This window comes from Protopterus annectens, chromosome 1.part0 (assembly GCF_019279795.1).
Source record: "Protopterus annectens isolate FY-2018-M chromosome 1.part0, PAN1.0, whole genome shotgun sequence".
NCBI lineage: Eukaryota > Metazoa > Chordata > Ceratodontiformes > Protopteridae > Protopterus > Protopterus annectens.
In genome coordinates, this window is record NC_056725.1 from 1131953099 (window position 1) to 1131976564 (window position 23466).

At 40.2% G+C, this 23466-nt stretch overlaps 1 protein-coding gene across 1 annotated transcript in view; it reads right to left on the bottom strand.

Annotated features, from left to right (window-relative positions):
* The window catches only part of LOC122796511 (retinol dehydrogenase 14-like), a 177596-nt gene extending 157772 nt beyond the window's left edge, over positions 1–19824 (bottom strand). Inside the window, exon 1 of the mRNA XM_044065054.1 lies at positions 19246–19824. Within this exon, the coding sequence (XP_043920989.1) occupies positions 19246–19602 (357 nt within the window). The 5' untranslated portion in view covers positions 19603–19824. The remainder of the gene's footprint in view (positions 1–19245) is intronic.
* Between the last annotated feature and the right edge of the window lie 3642 nt (positions 19825–23466).

Sequence of the window (23466 nt, forward strand, 5' to 3'; positions counted from 1 at the left end):
GATAAGACTGTAAAACACCACATCAGAACTAACTATAAATGACCAAAACTACATCTTTTTTAGTGCTTTCATTCCTTTATTCAGCAGCAACTGGAACTTCATCAGAAAAAAAAGCAGTCAAAAAACATACAATGATTTAAATAGTCTAGATCTATTAACTTAATTTTAAATTGTCGAATTACTTTGAATTTAGACATCAAACACCACTCAAGGAAAATCATTAACTAATTTTCATCAAAAAATGAAAGAAATATTCTAAAACATAAAATCTAAAAACAATGTTATACTTCTAATTCATATATTAGTAAAAATGTATATAAAAAATATATATACATACATACATATATACACACACACACACACACACACACTAAACTAATTTAATTCTAAGTAAACTCTTTATGTTTATAATTTTATTACATCCAGGAAACTTGTCATATATAAGCAATATTTGCCATTTTAGCTGCTTGACTTCTAACACATTATTACAACTACTAACAAACATTGTAGTCTCAACTTGTTCCAGTAGAAGAAAATGAAACATCTGAAATCCTTTACAATTAAGTATGTGTTTTGATAAAACATTAGAACTGTCTTTGCTTTTAACAGCTTTATCATGTTCAAAGATTTTTAGAAGCTAACACTTTTCCCAACATAAAATTGTTGACAGTTACTGCAGGTAGCCAAATATACTATACATTTACTTTGACAAGTAAATCTATTTGTTGACAAAAAAATTCTTGTTAAGATATTCAAAAAATACACTGTTTGTTATCACTATATTACAAGCCTCTTCTTCGGTCCATATCAGCCATAGCAAGGAAAGTAGTTACAAAAAAATTTGGAATGTAAAACTACTCTATTTGGTTAAAAATGTTTGTAAAAAAGAAACGTAAACACCTGAAGTTACACATCAGTATAGGTTTTATCTAGTAAATCATTTAATTTTAGCCAAGTTTTAATGGTTTAGTTTAATATACTGAATTTTTGTTATGGCTCTCTGTAACTAGTTCTGATTTTGTTACGTTTCTTTTTTATATGGGTTTGTTCACGTTTGATATTTTAAAAATTTAGTAAAAAGTTTAAAAAATACACTGTTTGTACCACTAGTATATCTACGCTGTTTGCAATAAAAGCATGGAAATGTGCTTGCTGGTTGTCCCAAATCTGTTGTTCCTTAACAATGTTCCATTCCAAGATTTGTTTAAGATTACTGGTTCTCTTAAGCACAAATTGTGGACATTCTCCAATAACTTTAGCCAAATCGGGATTACCCAGAATGACTTTCTAGTTATCCAAAATTACTTTCCTAATAGCTTGTTTATAACCACTGATAATGCACTGAAACAGCTCACCTCTTATCTGTTTTTCTTTGCATTACATCTTTATTTTTAAACCCACTACACAAAAGGGTCTAAATTAGTTCGCCAAAATTTCTTTTTGGTGAACACGTATTTGTTCACCCCCTATTCAGCGAAAATCACTTCCTCAATTCACTGAATAATCCAAGGGCAAAGAAATACGTGCCCCACAGCACAATGGACGTATATCTAGTTAAATCGAACCCACCCAAGTAGGAGGCTTTGCCCCCCACACCCCCCACTATATATGACAACTCGGACATCGTACTACAGTGGAGAAAATGGCAAAGTTATGTAGTTGGCCAACTATGCCTTTGCCCTTGGAATATTCAGAGAATTGCAGAAGTGATTTTTCTCCGACCAGGGGTCGATGAATACGTGTTCGCCAAAAAGAAAGTTCGGCGAACTAATATAGACCCAAAGAAAATGGGTGGAAATTTAGATTCACGGTTCTGTATTACTTCCTCACTACTGGCCCGTAATGTTCCTTCAGGATAGTTTCCATCTTTAAACAGCTCAACAAGCACATAGACTTCTTCCAAAAAAAAAAAAAAAACAGAATCCATATTAATAAGCCTACCAATTCTGATGATCTGCCCATGGAAAATATTAAGTTTCATAAATTTTGGATGATGGCTGCTGTAATATAAATATTTGTAAAGGTGATATCTTTCCTATAAATATTACTACTAAAGTTTTTACTGTCAACATCCATTTCCCTGGTAAGGCTTAAAACATGTACTTTAGTACCCCTTTCTCTCATTGTAAATGTTAACCATGAAATACTGTTGTTAACCTCACAAATAAACTGATCAAACAGTTTAACACTTCCATTCCAAATAAAAAAGCAGATCATCTATGTAACTTTGGTACATTTTAACATGCTTAAATAAAGGTAGTTGGACCAATGCAGTACTCTCCCACCAACACATTACCAGGTTAGCAAATACTGGAGCAACTTTAGCTCTCAGTGCCACCCCCTATTTCTGTTGGTATATGCCATCTTCAGAAAGTTATTACTTAAAACAATTTCTATCAGAATACACATAGTATTAATGGTAATATTGTCTAGATGGGCAAAGTTACTCAAGTATAATCTAACAAATTCAACATCCTCTTCTTGGTCTACAGCCGTGCACAAAGATAAGTAAAACAATAACTTTTAAGACACTCCAAAAACACCTATGAGTCCTTCAAGTAAAATTCACTTGTCTGGACTATGGGACTTAAAATGTCTAAAAATGAAAAATTGTCACAGTCTTATATAAAGAAGACAAAACAATAAGTCTAAATGGTGGAGTAGAAATGCTTTTATGTATTTGAGGATACCAAATATTTTCCCCAACAGTGGTTGTTCAACCATCAAAAAATTGATAAAACTTATAACTGATATTCTAATTGATATACCCTTGACTAAATAAACCATACATGTTGCCAACATGATGGAAATATTTTCTAACACAATCTTTCTTAATTTATTGTAATTATTGTTGTCTGGTAATAATTCTAACATATGACTTCTGTAGTCTTTGTACTGCATTATAACTAGACCACACCCTTTGCAGCTTTCATGTACCTCAGATCTGTATATTTACATAAATTGGAAAGTGCTTTCTGTTCATCAAAGCTTAAACTAAACAACATAGTTTTCAATTTGTGATTAACTATCAAGCCAAATTCTCTCTCACAAGATTTGGAAAAGATACTCAATGTATTTTATAATGGTAGGTTAAATAAAGTACGTTTTTAACACCCTCTTCTTCACATATTTTAACATCATGTAAAATATATTTTGAAATAAGCTTCCTAATAAATAATTTAATCTCTAAAGTCAAGTCAGTATAAATGACTCTCTTTGTAGGAATGAACGTAAATCCTTTCGCAATTACGTTCATTTCAGTCTCATTAAAAATAAGTGTACTCAAATTATAAATCCAGCAGGCAGGCATCATCAACCTCCCTTGTTTCCTTCCCGTGTTGGATCTGGTGCTCCTGGGTGGCCTCTGGCTCCAGCTGTTCAGTTCATTGTGGGGAAAAAGGAGAGGATTGCTGAGGTGTAGTAGTTACCAACAGATTATTAACAACTGTAGAACTGGCATTCATGTCATTTGTAATGTCAGTATTGATATCATCAACCATCTCTTCTCAATTAGTGACAGCAGTTAAAACATCTAGTTGATCCAAATTGCAGACAAAGATGTTGTCATTGGGTTAAAATTGAGAAACTATGGCTTAGCATCTACTCTAGTGGTTTTGATGTGAAATGCTTGGTCAGGATGGTACGCCCACGCATCTCTACTTTTTTTATTTTTCTTGGAAATAACCATCACCATGTAACATTTTATTTTAGCTGCAATACTGTCATAAAGAGAAGTATAGTACATAAAGGAATTGTGATAAACTGTAAGTTTAAAAACTTCTTCCCTTAAAACTTGAATCTTAATATTGTGTTTAATTACTTCAACACTTCCAGCCCAGCATTATTATACGGTGTCACTAGATCTCAGTGCATTGAATCGGTAGACGTAATACCATTAGGAATGTTATATACCCGGAATCCTAAAGGAACTTGCTTCATTTCCAGACACCTTTGTAAATAAAAACTGTTGTACTCTAATGGCTTGAGTTTGACTAAATTCCTTTCCAAACGATTTACAGTTTTTGTTTAATGGAACAGGCCTTTCATCCTTTCATACACCATATTCTGTTCAGTCAAGAGACAGAAATTCAACTGGAAGACAAGGAATGCTTAAATCCAAAATATTGCCTCCTTCAAAACAAGACCCTGGTTGGTCTGATAACAATAAATTGTTGTTGTCACCATTATAGTCCACAGTCGGTGCACAGGCAGCCATATCTTTGAGATTTCAAAAAAATGAACAAACTAAAGAACCACCAAACAAACTTTGCCAATAAGACTGTACGGCACCACACTAGAACTAACTGTAATGACCAAAACTGAAACTTTTTTAGGTCTTTTGTTCCTTTATTCAGTAGCAACAAGAACTTAATCAGAAAAACTGATCAAAAGCATACAATGACTTAAATATTCTATTAACTTAATTCTAAACTGTCCAATCTCTTTGAATGTAGTCATCAAGCACCATCCAATGAAAATCACTAACTAATCACTTTACAATGTATCAAAAAAACTAAAGAAATATTCTAAAAATAATGTTATACTTCTAATTCAAATAATGTACATATACTTGTATATACAAAACTTAAACTAACAAAGTAAACTCATTGTGTTTATAATTTCATTAAGTCCAGAAAACTTATCAGATTTAAGTAATATTTGCCATTTTAACTCTTTTACATATTATTACAACTACTAATAAACACTGTAGAACTGCATACATATCTGCTGACTTCAAAAGATCCAAACATAGGGAATGTTTTAAAACATGAGGAGAACAAGTCTAATATGACTTCCCCACTTAGTTTAGCAGAAGGACATTTGGTGTCAAGCGGGAATGGAAATCAAAAAAGTAGTAGACAAAATCAGGCAGTAAAGGAACATGCCAAAAAACAAAATAAAGAATATTAAGGGGAAGAATCAAATGAGAAGGCAAAAAATGTGGAAAAGGCAAGATGCAAGTACAGAAAACTCCTGGAACAACCTCGTGTTGATCAGTATCTAATGCAGGAATGGTTAAGGAGAGGTGAAATTAAACCAAAAGACAAAAGGTTAATATTGGTGGCCCAGGATACTGGACTACATACATGTTGGTTTACAAAGTCCATTGAACATGGAGAAACAGAATAATGTAGGTTTTATAAAAGAGAATTGGGAACAGTCACACAATCTTGTTACTGGATGTGATACACTAATAGCAAAGTGCCTGTATACTGAAGGGCATAATAACGGGGCAAGACTGTTGCATTGGGGATTAAGCAAACATTACAATACTGAAGTAGTTGAGAAACACTAGAAATATGAGCCACAAAACATTACAGAAAATAATGAAGTTTATATTGCATGGAATCACCCATTACCAACAGTTCAAACAAATAAATGCTAGAAAACCAGATATCATAGCCCATGAAAAGAAGACAAAATAACATTGATCACTGAAATTGCTACAACCAGTGAGTACACTGTCTTATATACAGAGAGAGACACAAAGTCATAAAATACCAGGATTTGTAGGCAGAAAGAGGACAATGTGGAAGAAGGATACCCAGACAGTTCCTATAGTAGTAGGCACAATGGATTTCATAAAAAAACAATTTGGATATCCTTCTATTACATGTAACTCAGTACGAATTGCAGGAGGATTAATTTCTGGCTACACTGCAGGTGCTGTGAACAGCACTTCTGTCTATCAAAGACTGAAACAGTACTAATTTCATGAACTTTAATCATACTTCGACTTAGGAATGGGGCCCATTCCCATCATAGTATTAGAAACCCAAAAGATTTGGAAAAATTAAACCCAGTTCACTATCCATCTTACCACAAATGGGTTTATTTTTTTACAGCATTTAGCTTTATGTATGATGCCAACTTAGGGAATTATGTCAAAGTCCTTAACCATGTCAAAATACACTGCATGCACAGCACAGTCACCTTCTGTAACCTCCATATCCCTTTCAAAGAAATTTATCAGATTAAATAGATCTACCATTCAGAAAATCAAAGTATCATAAGAAAATCAAAGTATCGTGAAGTCTAACAAGATTCTTGACATCACATTTCATGAGGTCAGTTATAATTTGTCTTAAGACCTTGCAGGTGAGGCTTGTAAAGCTGCAGGTCTGTAATTACCCAGGTCAGTTCTAATGCCACCTTTATGGAGTGGTATCACCACTGTTGTCTGCCACTCATCAGGGGGAAAAAAACTAGCTAAATTTTACCTTAAACAGTTTAAGGGGTGTGTCTGCAAGGGCATGTTTAACACTAAAGTGCTTTTTCATGCTATCATGACTTACCTGCTACATCACAGTGTATGGTGCGTAAAATTCTGATCTACATCTTCAAAGTATCAGCAACTGTTTTCAGACTTAAAAAAAAACTGTGAAATCTGTTTTCACCTTGCTGATTACACTGAGTTTAACATTGACCTTTTTCCTCAGTGACATCAACTTAGGAGGAAGACATGAGCAGTGTCCATACACTTTAATGGATGCAAGCTGCACATGCACAGAGAAGCATCCATTAAAATGTATGAAGAGCTACCTCACATGACATCACACAGGGAAATGCTAAATTTATTTGGGCTATGGTTTTTAGTAAAACGTTTTCAAAGCTTTTTATTAAAAATGACCCAAATAAATGCAGATATACTTGTGCAAACTGTATCTCAGTATTCAGCTCGCCAGATGCCAAATGCAGTATAATACTGTGGCAAAACACTTTAAGCCACCAGACAAATGATCAAGTCCCAGGGAGGAAGTATTTTTGGTCTTTTGGTACAGGAATGACTTTGGCACTAAATTTGTTTTCAAGCATATTTGCAATGTTATTGGGTCAGAATAGGTGACATTACAAGTAAGTTCTGAGCAATGTATGGTATTGTTTTGTAGTCTTCTAACACAGCTAAATAAGGATTTCTAATTACCTTTGGCTTCAGAGACCAACCTAAGTTTTTGGCTCCTTTAGTGGATCTGACAGATAATAAAAACCCTATTTATGTGTAATTCTTTTGGATTTAATAAATAATTTGATGAGTTTATTTTGCTGTACAGTTTATTTTTGGCAATGGAGCACAAGGTGGCTTGCTTTTGAATTTGCCCACAATACTCGGTCCTGGTAGGAACTCTAGCTCTATGCATTTTTCTAAAGGGGTGCAGAATTCCTTGGTGAATTTTTCTGTTATATCAAATGTCTGGGGAAGTGCAGTAAAAAAGTAAATGTTAATGTAGTCCTTAAATTCAATGGGGTTTGCTGTTGGAGTTTTGGGAGCTTAAAGGAGAAGGTCACTGTGAAGGCTGCCAGCCTAGTCAGAGAGAATTTTATAGATAATTCTATCATTTGTAAATATCAATGTAAGACACAGACTGGTCTTAAATGGAAAAAAAAACTGCTGTTAGATGTGGAACTGAAAAATGTGACAACAGTGCACTCTACTGACCAAAGTAAAGCATGTGGTGACCCTTTGATGCAGACAGTGGTGCCAAAGGGTCTAGATGAAGAAATCCTTTCTATTGTTTTAACCAAGAGTTAAATTGCTAGATTTAAACATGCAAATGTAGTTTTACTGCTCTGCATCCTGACCAGCTGCAAGATAACAAAAGGAGATGTTAAGAATGTAAATGTAGTCTCTGTTAGCCTGGGAACCCAGGGAAGTGTGAAGAATGATGGAATGTGTAGCCTGGGAACCCCAGGAAAGTGTGAAGAATGATGGAATGTGAATCAGAACTGCAATTTCAATTTAAGCAGAGAGAACCAGAGAGGATTAAGCATTTTTGTCTTGACCATCCAACTCACAGCACTGTCTTGCTCACATGTAAGTTATCTTAGACTTGTGTTTTCTTTTAGAAATAGCTAGGAACTAGAAAGATTAGACCAAGTGTTTTTTCTGTGATGTCAGAACTGTACTACTGAATTATTTTAAGTATTTCTCTGTGATCTCTGAACTCTTGACTAGCACTGTGTACTAAGAAGTATTGTCTTGTGTTTTATTATTTATTATTAAATATTTTAAAACCTTTCAACTGTGACTGTTTTGTGTAGAGATAATTTAAGCACTAGAGTACATTGCATATTTATAGAGATTACTGTACCAAGTCACTCTAATAAGCCTTGACTGTTTAGTTACACTACCAATTGGATAATAATATTGCACAGTAATAATTGGACACCCTTTTAAGGGCTTTTGAGTAGTGGTGGCAGGCCGTACTACTGTATACTCTGGGTAATAGCAGCACAGCTGGAGAACCTGTGCCAGCCTTTCCCAGGAGTGTCTGTGTGGTTGTATAAACTCTTATCTCAAAGTGTGTGTGTGTCAGCTACTTGGTCAGGGACACAAAGCACTGGTTGGACAGGGAGGTTGGACAGGGAGGGTGCTGGAGATTTTAGTTTGCCCAGCTGGCTGAGATCTGGACCCTATAGCTGTGCCAGTGGGGAGTCTTATTGGGGACCTGGAGAGCAAGGGAGAGACCAGCCCCAGACTGACTGTGATCTGTGTGTGCTTTTAAGGGAAACTGCACTTTACTGTGTGTATTTGTTATCCTTTCTTCATATACGAGATGCCCTCTCTGTTGTTAGTGGAGAAAATTGAGGCTCCTTGATTGCTGGGCCAGGGCACGTGTGTCACATATTAATTGTTTGGCAGTGGTGGGATATCCACACCACATATTAATTGTTTGGCAGAGGTGGGATATCCACACCACATATTGTTTGGCAGAGGTGGGATATTCACATCACATATTAAGTGGTTGGCAAAGACTAACTGGCTTGTAGTGGTGTGGGTGAATTCTTGTAGCTTATATACAGTGAACTTTGAAGGTGTTTTGTACTCCAAAATAGCCACTCGGTGAATACTAGAGATCAGATCATTATTTTGTTTGTTAGCTTAGTTAGTCAGGGTGACCAGGCAGCATGTCAGCAGAGGATTAAGGAAACCTGACAAGGAGCCAGCTGGTGGAGATGTGCCAGGCTAGGGGACTGGTGCATGGAAACCTGACTAAGGCAGACCTGATTGCAGCCTTGGTTACAGCTGCATCAGAAAACAGCAACCAGGAGGACAATTGGACTGGCAGTGCAGATATAATACCCTTGGAGAAAGGACAGCTCAACCTTTCTGCAAAGGAGTTCAAAATCCATCTGGAGCTAAAGAGACTTGAGTTGGAGCCCAGGCATTTGGAGGTAGAAGCCGAAGAAAAGGAGAGTCAGAGGAAGCATGAGAGAGAAATGCTGACTCTTCACCAGAGTCATGGACGTAATGGGGAAGGGAGTAATTGGACCCCAGAAGCACAACAGGTCAGTACATTTCTTCCACAGTTTAAAGAGGGGGATAATTTTGATAGTTTCATTCATATGTTTGAGAGGGTATGCAAACAGTATGGTGTTGACCAAAGGCTCTGGATATGGTTCCTGACCACCTTACTCCATGGTAAAGCTGTAACTGTATTGTCTAAAATGACTGACATTGCATGTTTTGATTATACTGCTGTAACAAATTGTCTGTTAAGAGTTTTTTAAGCTAACACCTGAAACATATAGGAAAAAGTTTCATGAGCATAGATGCAAGTCAGATGAAACTGTGTGTGAATATGTTGCTGAACTGAGCACTTATTTCCATAGCTGGGTGAGTGAATGTCAGGTCACAACTTTTGAAGGGCTGGCAGACCTTTTGGTGAGGGAACAAATCCTTAGCACTTTGCCTGAGGACATGAGGATCTGGTTAGCTGATAGACAATGTGCCACTTCAGATGAGTTGGGGAAGAAGGGAGACCTATACCTGGCAAGCAGGGCAGCCCTGCACAGGAAGGGGACCCCCAGTACTGCTCATGGGTCTAAAGGAACCCATGGTGGGCAGAACTGACTGCCCCAACAGAATCTGCTAGTAGCAGGGGAAGCCACTAGTCCAGGTACATGTCCAGGAGCTAGGATTAAATGTTTTGAATGCAACCAGTGGGGCTATGTGGCATACAGGTGTCCATGGAGGCAAGGTGGGGAACAAAAGCTGAGGCAGCCAGTAAGTGGGAAAGACAAAATGCCAATAGTAGGTTGTCTTGAGACAACAGGGTACTAAACTACCATCCTGCAGATGTCCTGACAGGGAAGGATTTGGATGAAGCAGTACCATGTGCTTATGCAGTTACAAGCGGTCAGGCTAGGAGACAAACATGTGGGTCTGGTAGTCTGGGGGAGACCCAGACAGACTGCATACTTGCAGCCAGGACTGGTGAGTTGGTTACTTCAGGGAAGGAGCTACTCTGTAGCAGTGAAACTGAAGGTGAGCCACAGCTGCTTGAGGGTACTGATGTTCCCTTGAACAGAGGGACTGCAAAGCTAGAGGTGAGTAGTAGTACCCAGGCTGACAGTGAGGCACCACTGTCAGAGGATGCCAGACTTCCTGTGGAAGGGGAGCTGGGAAGGGTTGCAAGGAGAGACTTGAGACAGGCTCAGCTCTTAGACCCTGCATCGCAAGGCCTGAGGCAGGTAGCTAGGGAGGCACCTGATTCTCAAGGAAAGGGGGAATCTGTATACTGGGACAAAGGGTTACTATACAGAGAGTGGACCCCTGAGGGAGGGCTAGAAGGTGAGAGAGTACAGCGGTTGGTAGCGCCTACACCCTACCGTCTGGCGCTTCTAGCCATAGCCCATGATATTCCCTTGGCACGTCATATGGGCATAAAACGTACACAGAGGCATACTATGCAGAACTTCTACTGGCCTGGAATTTCCAGAGATGTAACAGGGTACTGCAGGACATGTAAGCAGTGCCAAAAGGTAGGCAAAGCAGGAGACAAGGTGAGAGCTCCTTTGATGCCTTTGTCTGTGATTGAGGAGCCATTTCAGAAAGTAGCGGTAGCATTGTCGCCTCCCAGTTAGACGTTGCCCGTTCGATTCTCAGTTTGAGCGTCTTCTGTGTGGCGACATGCGTGAATGGGTGTTCCTTCATTGAAGGTTGTGCGTTAGGCCCAGCAAGCCAGCACGTAAAAATCTACTGCCAATCATTAGCGGACCGGAGTTCCGCTGTGGCGACCCCTAACCGGGAATAGCCGAAAGACGCAAGCAAGCAAGTGGATTATGCTACACGATACCCTGTTGTCCTCCACTGAGGCAGAGAAGGTGGCAAATGCTTTGTTAGAGATTTGCAGCAAGATAGGTTTCCCAAAAGAAATACTGACTGACAGAGGTGCCAATTTCATGTCAGACCTGCTGGCTTGTCTGTGGAAGTCCTGTGGGGTGAAGCACATGAAGACCACCCCCTACCATCCCCAAACTAATGGTCTTGTTGAGAAGTTAAACTCTACAATCAAGTCCATGCTACGGGCATTTGCAGATCAGTTTAAGAGGGAGTGGGACAAATATTTGCCCCATCTGTCGTTTGCTTACAGAGAGGTTCCGCAGGAATCCACAGGTTTTTCACCCTTTGAGTTGCTGTATTGGCATAGGGTGAGGGGACCTCTAGATTTAATTTGGGAGTGGGAAGGTGGGTGCAAGTCTCAAAAGGAGTCTGTTGTGGCATACGTCCTAAACTTCAGGACACAGCTCAGGGAACTCATGGGCTTGGCCCAGGAGAACCTGGCAGAAGCCCAACAACAGAAAAAGGTGTGGTATGACAGGAATGCTCGAGCTAGACAGTATGCTGTGGGGCAGCAGGTAATGGTTGTCATTCCTGTCAGACACAACAAGCTGCAAGCAGCTTGGGAGGGACCCTACAAGGTGGTAAGAAAGGTAAGTGATGTTAACTACATGGTGGAACTGCTAGGCAGAAGGCAGGGGCACAAATTGTACCATGTTAACATGATGAAACCTTACAATGATAGGGAGGCTCTTGTGCTGAGCAGTTGCAGTGGATTGCAAGAGGAGTCTGAGGGAGATCTGTTAACTGATCTCCTCAGTGAGGCTCAGGCTGACACCTCAGTGGAAGGGGTAGCAATGTCCCAGGTTCAAGAAATCCGAGCAGTGTTGCAGAATTTGGGGACATGTTCACTGGGAAACCAGGGTGCACCCACCTGGGGCAGCACCAGGTGGATACAGGACCCCAAAGGCCTATTAGGCAGGCTCCTTATAGAGTGCCTGAGAGAGTCAAACAGACGGTGAGGGAAGAGGTACAGGAGATGTTGGAACTAGGGGTGATTAAAGAGTCCAATAGTCCCGGGGCCTCCCCAGTGGTTCTGGTGCCAAAGAAGAATGGCAGCACTAGTTTGTGTGTGGACTACAGGAAATTAAACAAACAGTCACACAGAGTCGGATGCTTACCCCATGCCTAGGACAGATGAGGCCCTAGAGCAGTTGGGTGGGGCTAAGTATCTTACAACCATTGATCTTACCAAGGGTTACTGGCAGGTGCCTTTGACTCCCAGTGCTAGAGAGAAGTCAGCCTTTGTGACTCTTTTTGGCTTGTATGAGTTCACAAAGATGCCCTTTGGGATGAAGAATACCCCAGCAACTTTCCAGAAACTGGTAGATCATATCCTAGCAGGAGGGTTTGCGCTTGCTTACATAGATGATATTGCCATCTACAGCCATTCCTGGCCACAGCACCTTCAGTATGTCAGGGAGGTGCTGGGCAGACTATAGAGGGCAGGGTTGACCATTAAGCCGAGCAAATATCAGGTGGTTATGGCAGAGGTCTCCTACATAGGACACAGAGTAGGTAGTGGATAAGATAAGGCCAGAACCTGCCAAAGTGGAAGCCATTCAGGCATGGCCTGCACCTGTTACTAAAAAGCAGGTGAGGGCATTTTTAGGGACAGTAGGGTACTACAGAAAGTTCGTCCCCAGTTATAGTACCATAGCTGCTCCCCTCACAGAACTGACAAGGAAGAACAGGCCAGATAAGGTAGTGTGGACCCCAGCATGTGAGCAGGCATTCCAGAAGCTTAAAGAAGCTTTGGGAGGACCCCCTGTGTTAGCCAGTCCAGATTACAGCAAAGAATTTGTTTTGCAGGTGGATGCTTCGAACCATGGGGTGGGGGTTGTACTTAGCCAGATTTCTTCAGACGGAGAAGAGCACCCAGTGGTTCATCTCAGTCGTAGGCTCCAACCCAGGGAGGAATGCTATGCAGCTATAGAAAAGGAATGTCTAGCCATAGTGTGAGCACTGCAGAAACTTCAGCCTTATCTGTATGGAAGGAAATTCGCTGTTATGACAGATCACAACCCCTAACATGGTTAAACAGAGCCAGCCAGCAAAATGCCAAGTTGCTAAGATGGAGCCTTGGATTGCAAGCATATATGTCAGTGCAGCACCACAGTGGGGTTAGCAATGCCAATGCAGATGGGCTCTCAAGAAAGGGAATGGGGTAAGGTGTACAGTTCTGATGGAGTAGTGGTACATTGCTCTGACTATGGTGTATAGGGTCCTGGGTTCAAGACTGGGCAGGGTTGATTATTATGGGCAGATCATGCCTACTAAACCTGGTTGACTTCTTTGAGACAGTCACCAAGGCCATAGACGAAGGAAAGGTGGTTCACACAGCCTACCTTGACCTCACCAAGGCTTTCGACACCATTACCCACTTGGGTATTACAGAAAAACTCACCAGCCTGAACATAAACCACTACATCACGAGATGGGTTGCCAACTGTGGCTTACAGACAGAACTCACATGGTAAGAATAGCGGGCTCCAGGTCTGACTCTAAACCAGTCACAAGTGGTGTTCCGCAAGGCTCGGTCCTGGGACCCCTACTGTTCGGCATATACTTCTCAGAAGTACAGGCAAACACAGGAGGATTATGGCTAACCAAGTTCGCCGATGACTTGCAAACTGGAAGCCATAACTGACTCTCCGGCTGACACGGGACATCCTACAAAAGGGCCTTACTGAGACGGACACCTGGTGTCAAAGTCATGGCCTCAAGCTAAATGCCAAAAAATGCATAGTCATCCCGTTTGGGAAAAACAAAACACCCACGAATTACCACATACATGGCAGCCCCCTTAATACAGAAGAGGTAATAAGAGATCTGGGGACCGAGGTAGATAGTAATCTCTCATTTGACAATCATATTGCCAAAGTAGTTAGGAAATCCCTCTATGTGGCCCATCTAATTACTAAAGGGTTTGCATCTAGAAATAAAGAGGTTACAATGCCCCTCTACTCGACACTCATTAGACCCAACATAGAGTACAATGCCCCATTTGGGATGTACCTCACAAGACACTTCCAACAGCTGGAAAGACCACAAAAGTACCTCACCTCACCAAGAGAATTACTGGCCTCAAACATATGTCCTATGCAGCCCAACTGAAAAAACTCCAGCTGTACTCAGTGGCATATAGCTTACTCAGAATTGATGTCTGCCTGACTTACAAAGCCATGTCCAACTCAGAATTGATGGACATGCTCCACCTAAAGAAATCCAAGTCACTGCGAGCCACGCGTTCTAGTGAGCTAAACCCCGCCACAACAATAAATAGAACATGCTGGAGGGATAGATTCCTGTCACAGAGACCCCCCCCCCATGCTTTGGAACAAAATTCCAAACTACATTAGGCAGAGCCCCTCACTAAGACTCTTCAAGAGAAACCTTGACAAGTGGATGGGTAACAGAAAATACACCCCTGGGATCACTTCATTGGCTCTGCTTGACAGAGGATCAGTTAATTAATCAATGGGGCGGCGAACTCTGACACACTCTGGTTAAGCTTATAAATGCCCTCGGGCAGATAGCCTAGTACCTACCTATGAACCTATACTCAGATAGACCTAACTCTCTCAAGCAGCATCTCTCAAGGGTCACTTGAAAAACTAGCTTGAGTTCTCCAGGGGGGGAGAAATGTGAAGGCTGCCAGCCTAGCCGGAGAGAATTTTATAGATAATTCTATAATTTGTAAATATCAATGTAAGACACAGGTTTGTTGTCTTAAATGGAAAAAACTGCTATTAGATGTGGAACTGAAAAAATGTGACAACAGTGCACTCTAAAAGCATGTGGTGACCCCCTTTGATGTAGACAGTGATGCCGAAGGGTCTAGATAAAGAAATTCTTTCTATTGTTTTAACTAACAGTTAAATTGCTAGATTTAAACATGCAAATGTATTTTTATTGCTTTGCATCCTGACCAGCTGCAAGATAACAAAAGGAGATGTTAAGAAAGTAAATGCTCTCTCTGTTAGCCTGGGAACCCAGGGGAGTGTGAAGACTGGTGTAATGTATAGCCTGGGAACCCCAGGAAAGTGTGAAGAATGATGTAATGTGAATCAGAACTGCAATTTCAATTTAAAAAGAGAGAACCAGAGAGGATTAAGCATTTTTGTCTTGACCATCCAACTCACAGCCCTGTCTTGCTCATATGTAAGTTATCTTAGACTTGTGTTTTCTTTTAAAAATAGCTAGGAACTAGAAAGATTAGACTAAGTGTTTTTCTGTGATGTCAGAACTGTACTACTGAATTATTTTAAGTATTTCTCTGTGATCTCTGAACTCTTGACTATCACTGTGTAGTAAGAAGTATTGTCTTGTGTTTTTATTTATTATTAAATATTTTAAAACCTTTCAACTGTGGCTGTTTTGTGTAAAGATAATTTAAGCTCTTGAGTACACTGCATATTTATAGTGATTACTGTACTAAGTCATTCTAACAAGCCTTGACTGTTTAGTTATACTACCAATTGGATCATAATATTGCACAGTAATAATTGGACACCCTTTTAAGGGCCTTTGAGTAGCTGATAAATATTGGCTGGGTGGTGGCAGGCGGTACTACCATATAGTCTGGGTAATAGGGGCACAGCTGGAGAACCTGTGCCAGCCTTTCCCAGGAGTGTCTGTGTGGTTGTATAAACTCTTATCTCAACGTGTTTGTGTGTCAGCTACTTGGGCAGGGACACGGAAGCACTGGCTGGACAGAGAGGGTGCTGGAGATTTTTAATATTGCTACCTCATTCAACACACACTTCACACAAAACAGTATCACTAGCTAAACAACACAACCCCTGTCCCCTCCAACCCACACCTTTCAACTAGTAATCTCCCCACTGCCTTCTCTTTTTCTCCTGTACCTACCCTCCAACATAAAAAAATCTCTTAACTAAACTTAAGACCACCAAATTAGCAGCAGACAACCTCCCAAGGGAGTACCTACAAATCGCAGCTGATGCTCTGGCTTACCCAGTATCCATACTGATTAACCGATCTCTGTCAGAAAGTTACATTCCCACACTGTGGAAAGTATCGCATATAATTCCACTCCACAAAGGCAGCCCCTCCACAGAACTAACCAATTACCACCCTATAGCTATTCTCTCTGCACTCTCCAAAATACTAGAGAGATGGCATTCACTCTCAGGTCTCAGACTACCTCCTTACTAACAACCTCCTTTCCAATACTCAGCATCGTTTCCGACCAAACCATAGCACCACCACTACCTTACTCTCCTTCAGCATAAAAACAATGGCTATCTCTCCTCTGCTACTTTCCTAGACCTATCTAAAGCATTTGACATGGTCCCACATAAACTACTCATCTCTGTCCTCAATAACCTATCCTTCTCTCAGTCACCAGCTGGTTTCAGAGTTATCTGTCTGACTGCCACCAATCCGTTGTTGGCAGAATGACATATCTCCCCAACTACCTGTCTCTATACGGATTCCCCAAAGATCCATCCTTGGACTCCTACTCTTCTCTATTTTCAACAATAAATCTAGCCTCTGCCACCAAACATGGCACACTCATACAATACGAAGATGACTCAACCATCATCTGCTCAGCCCAGTCCCTACCCAAACTGCAAAAAGTCACACAGGTAGCCTTTTCCTCTGTTGAAACTTGGTTATCCGATGCCCAATTAATACTCAACCCAAACAAAATTAAACTACTCATCTTCCAACCCACCAAACATACTCAAAACATCTCTCACTTTAACATCACAGCAAAAGACACCACCACTATACACCCAACAGAACACACCAAATTGCTAGGAGTGGAAATAGACAAACTAAAATTTGACATTCACATATCCGTGACTATAAAAAAGTCCACAAAAAACTAGGAGCGTTGTACAGAAATAAGCAACTTCTCACCAAAGCAGCAAAGATTTCAGTAGCAAATTCCCATCTTATCTCCACCCTACTTTATGCCTCTCCAATATATACCAACGTAAGGCAATGCGATCTAAACAAGCTAGAGACCTGCTACAACAAAATCGCCAAATTTGCCACAGGGGCATCCTACCGTAGTCACCACTGTCTCTCATTTGCTGAACTGGGCTGGCTTGAACTCCCTCACCTCCTTCAATGGTATCAACTCTCACTTGCCCACAAACTAGTAAACCATCCATTAAATGTCCCATCCCTCCAGAATCTACTCCAAACCTATTGCACCACCAGACCACTTAGATCCAGCAACAAAAATCACTTGCAGATCACTAAAGCCAATAACTCTGCCGGTGAAGCACTATTCTCTTGCGCCATAGCCAAATTATGGAATTCCCTCCCACCCACAATTACCTCCGTACCATCATGCAACCACTAAAAGCACACCTAAAAACATGCTGGCTATGCCCTTGCAACTCATACTGTAATATCACCCACCCCATCCAACCACTACCTTTCTTTCCACCCCAACTACCTTGATTATAGCAAGCCTGGATGCTCATAAGCCTACTACTTATTATACAGCAGGAACTTCTTATTGTAACAATTGTTAATGTCTGTTATGTACTTCGCAGATAAAAATTCTAGCTGTCTACTGATGTACTATGTTCATCTGTAACTGTTTGTAATTAATTGCTATGTTAATCGCTATGTAAATCCAATGTAACTACTGTCTGTTTATTTTAACTGTGGAGCTTTTCTCCCCGGGCCTCCATTGAAAATGACCCATGTCCAGTCGGACACTCCCGGTCAACAAATGTAAATAAATAAATACATACATTTTAGCTTGCCCAGCTGGCTGAGATCTGGACCCTATAGCTGTGTCAGTGGGCTCTTATTGGGGACCTAGAGAGCGACCAGCCCCGGACTGACTGTGATCTCTGTGTGCTCTTAAGGGAAATTGCACTTTACTGTGTGTATTTGTTATCCTTTCTTCATATATGAGACTGGTGTTAGTGGTGAGGATTGAGGCTCCTTGATTGCTGGGCCAGGGCATGGGTGTCACAGTCACAAGTTTATACTCAAGAATTCTCCACAGGAGGAGATACCAGAGAAGTAGTGCAAGAGGATGTCACACTTGCAACAGTCAGGTCTAGAACGCTATGCCCTCTAGTAGGCTTATTTACCAGCTGCTTAAGGGAATTTTAAGCCTGGGAATTTTGTGGTATATCCTGCACTGGAGGGATAGCTGTCCCTGCCCCTGTCTATTAAAAGGTAGTCAAAGTCACCCAAATGAGAGGTTTTAATAACAAGATCATCATTCAGAATACTGAGGAAATGTACACGTGTATCCTAAGAGTTCTTAACATTTTATTTACCTCACATCACAGCTATGGACAACATAAGAAAAGTTGAGAGACTAAATTTTAGCAGGGCACTACATCTTCATTACGGCTGGTTAATTCTCTCTCTGTTTGTATAAATGCCCCTGAAGAAGAGTGGTCCCCCACACAGGATATCAGACAAACAAGCAGGTACTGGCATTTGTGGGATCTGCAAGAGGGCATGGCATAAGAATCACACCACCACCAAGACTCTTAACTGCAATCATGTACTACTAATTACAATGTGGTCTTTCCAAGCCCTATATCATTTGTACACATTTGTAACTTCTAATTTCAGACTGGGTAACTGAAAACAAATAAATGTAGTGAATGCAATAATGTCCTTCAAGAATAAGCAGTGTGTAGTTTTGAATGTTTAACTCCAACCCCACTGTGGCAAGTAATCTGTTTGCCCAAAGTGTTGTGATCCCAGCCACCGAAATTATTGTAGTCAGGACAGGGGTTAAGCATTGTAAAATTATGTCCTGACACATACACTTCTAAGCATATCTAACATCCTATTACTTTCAGGATGAGGGACATTTTTAAAACAGTACTATTAACCCGGAAAATGACAAAATAAGAGAATGTGAATTAATGTGCATTTTCGGAAATAAGAGAAGAATATAACTCCAGTTATTGTCATTATTTATTACAGGTACGATATCACCCTCTCTCAAAAATAACCAGTTTTAGAAGGAACAGCAAAATGTTGTGCCAAAACTCAAGGACAGTTGAGATGTATGCTTCTTAAGTGTTTTACTGTCAGCGAGAAGACCAGGGCGACCGTTATAATTATTACACAAGCTAAATCAACCAGTGTAATTGCATTACCTTTAACATCTCATCGCAAAAATTACGCACAGATTTTAAGGAGGCAAGATCCAGCTGTTTGATGACGATCTCCCCCTGCCCTTCTCCAGCTTCCTGTTGCAGCTCCCGAGATGCCTCTTCTGCCCGTTCACAGTTTCGGCAGGCTAAAATCACCCGCGCCTGCAGTTTCAGTAATCCAAGCGCCGTGGCCTTACCTATTCCACTGTTGGCCCCAGTAATGATTACAGTTTTTCCCTGCATCATCCTGAGACAGCCTGAGGTACGAAGTGCTTGCCGGATACTAAAGTACCGGCGTAAAAATAAAAGAACCCCTGCACCTCCCAGTGCTACTGCTACAAGAACAGCTGCTGTTGACATTTAATCTAAACAAGGAAGCGGTTTTTACAAGCATGGGACGTGATGACTACATGTCAAAACACATGAAGCGGCCCACCAGTTAAATTCCCTGAGTTTCTGTTTTCCTTCTTAACACCAGTATTTATGTTACTGTAGCTTTTCCTCTGAATGTTATAAGTAACGTTCAGAAGGAAAGAAATATATACGTTAAAAGCATAGTTATGTTTGTAGTATGTTCTCATTTATTACCAAAACGCCTACATAAAAGTAGAGTTGAAACACAGTAAGTTGACTTGACACACAGTTGTCTCACCCGGTGTTGCAAACCGAGTTAGAATTGTGGGAAAAGTAGTATTTGTAATAGAACTCCGCAGTTGCTATAAACATTCGAGAATTGAGCATCGTACATAAAGGATTTATTGCAGCGGTAGCGTTGTTGCTTCACAGCAAGAGGTTACCCCGTTCGATTCTCGGCTAGAGCGCCTTCTGTGTAAACCCTGCATGTCCTCCCCGCGGTCGAGCGGCATTCGAAAGACATACGTAGAAGTTTGGGCGTGGATCTGGCACTTCGACACCGTAAAAATCTATTGCCAATCATTAGCGGACCGGGGTTCCGCTGTAGCGAATGGCGACCTCTAACCGGGAAAAGCCGAAAGAAGAACATAAAGGATTTCTTTCATTTTGTCATATGTTTTGGGCCTGTCCCTCCTAGAATTGTTATGATATTCTGATTAATTACCGAGGTTTGCAAACATTCAATAACACCGTAAATTTGAGTTTCATCCCTCATTGAAAATGCACGCATAACTTATCCTTTTTATGTAATTAAAAACTGACCCCACCCAGCCCAGCCCATTTAGCTTGCTTCAAAGTTCTTGGGCAAAAAAGTTGAGACATATGGTTAAAATAAGTATGGAATGAGTTCAATAATCGATGAAAAACATCCCGCTTGCACCCAACTCTTTATACTACTACTACACCCGCAGTTACTGTAGAGTATCTCGCAGGCTGTGCAGTAGCAAACCCCACCCATACACACTCCAGACGCGCCCTATTAGTTAATTCATATTCGTGCTACTAACAATCGAAGTTAACTTAGCTGTGTAATAACTAATAAGGCTGCGTTATGTAGTGTCCTCGCTTGAAAAATTTTCCAGATTGCGTTGTTGAGTGACACATATTTTATGCATTTCAGTAAATCAAGTGATGCACACCGTACCTCTCAATTTCTTTGTTCAAATATTCTGGAAAAAGTCAAAAGGGGGGGGGGGGTTAGAAGAACAGCAGGTTATGCATCTTATAACTGAGCACAATTCTCAATGATAAACTACAAAAAATAAGAAGGAGGTCCCAAGAGGCAAAATTAGGAACATTTTTCTAGCTCTGGGACGGGGATACCATTTTGTGTTATTTCATAAAACTACCTAAAATGCATATCAGTAGAAATAAGTGCAAAAAAATGCTTGACGCAAAATTAGGATCATTTTGCTAGCTCTGGGAGGGAGATACCATTTTGTGTTATTTCATAAAACTACCTAAAATGCATATCAGTAGAAATAAGTGAAAAAAAATGCTTCCGGAGGACTGCCACCCACCAAATGGTAAAATTTGTTTTGTACTGTGGGGCAGGTGGAGAAGATATATAATGTATATAGCTTTTAACTTTATGCGTTTTCTAGTAAATATTTATTTGAAATATGCAATATGGCAGGGGGGGGGGGTGTCAGCCTCCTTGTTGGATGTGAGCATTATTGTTTAGGAGCCAATGTGAATCAGACTATTTTCATTACTAACTGTGCCTGATTGTTTAATTGGTCTGATGTGCCATGGGTAGGGTTACCAGATGCCTGCGAACCCAACAAAGTACACAGAAGGTCATAAAGGAGGATACAGCCATGATAAAGGAGGACAAAGGAGAACATGTCCTGTTCTGCTAATGAAAGGCAGTGTAGTGCTGCTACAAATAATTCCTTACTGACACAGGGTGCACCTGGACTGCTGTACAATAACATTTCGATGTGTAATTACATTGATTGTAGTTTGCTAATAAGTAAAACTCATTTAAAATCTGTATTAATTTAGATGCTTGACTGCAAGTATTTTCTTGCAGAATAGCAGAAAATGACTTCCACTTGCATATATACATAATTCAGAGAAACATTACTAGAACCCAAGTCAGGTTAAGAGCAGATGGTATTTTCGTTTTGAGAGAAGAGGAGTGTGTTATATATGGGTTCAGTTAGGTTGAGTATGAACCCCAGAGCTCAGCTACCAGTGCTAAATATAGTCCCCATAACTAGCCATAGGTGACTGAAAATATGTGAAAATACTTGTTCTTGTAGACATGCTTCTTAACTGGTATGATTTAGGCAGTCCATTATGAATTTTGCCCTGAGAGATTTAGTCTTGCTCCTTCTTGGTTTACTGATGTTCCTCATAATGGCAGAACCATTTATAGGTATGTACATTATCAAATAAATACAGCCCATACAAACACCTTTCCAGGAACTATATAGGGCCTAGCATATAAAGTTTTATTGTAAAAAGTATGACTCTGGTCTTCCTTCTGACCTTATGCTATGATTTTTAAAACTCAGATGTTGAGAGGTATTGGGAAAGGGGTGTCATCCTCTTATTGGATGCATACATAATGTTAGCAGATAAGGCATATATACACATTTATTGATTAGAATAGTCCATAAAATATCTATGGTTTTGCTGATGCAGTAGTGTCACAGTACATATCCAAGTTCTTTATTTGCATTATTCATTACTAAGAAGCTATGTTTGCATGGCAGTCAATCAGCCAGTGTCAGTCATCTCAAGACATCCTCACATCTGTGTGAAAGTGGTGTGGAATCATAGCCGGCTTTAAGCACCAGTGAACCCTGTGATTGTTGGGGACCCTGGTCCTAGGAGTCCGCCAACCACAGCAAGTAATCTTATTTTGATATTATATAACATGTTTTTCAAACCAACAAAAGCTAGTGCAGCAGTCTTACGTATTTAATAAACCAGATGGGTAATAATAGCTTTACATCTCCTTCAAAATTCAAAGATGACAATGGTTATAATAACTGTGTTTTGTCAAGTAACAGGCTTCACAAGTTCATAAAATTGTTTTACCACTGCCATAATGTCCTTTACTTAGTTAATCAACACTAAAACTATCATTGTAGCCAGCCTTAGTCACTTACAATACACATGGCTGCAGGGGACCCCCCCCCCCTTTTGTCATCCTTGACTGTGTTAGGGCTCCATAAAAGCAACTGTTTGCTGCAGAAAAATGACAAAAAAAGATTATTCACTTTCTGCTGATGCTCTTTAATTGAAACAGGGTTTTGATATGATCCTGTTAGGATAAAGCCAGTAATCAGTGAATGAACATGAGAAAGATGAGTGCTGGAGATCAGCAGGCCAGAGTGATCAATCTCCATGCTTATCTTGGGCTTTAAGAAGAGCTAATGCTTCCTGTCTTTTGGGATGTTTTTCTCTTTTATTGAGCTTTATAAATACAGGCAGAACACCAGATGCTATAACTCTCAACCTCTTTGAACAGGAATTAAGGGCAAAGCCAAAAATAATAGCAAAAAATAAAGTCTCAAAATGAAGAGCATTTTTTAAAATATTACTCTAGTTAATTTAAAAGGTTAATAGAATGACAAACTTTGCATCAACATGCACTTTTTTTCCACAATATGAAGTGTGGAACTCTGATGTCTGGATTTATTGACTGTCTGTAATCCTGAATGATTTACCAGCAAGTCAAACTTTTTTTCAAGGACAGAGCAAAATTATGAGGCAAAATCGGGGTGTTCTGTGAAATCAGGGTCAATGACAAGAATGACTTACCCCTGCTGTTGTTTGACGACTGCTAAACAACAG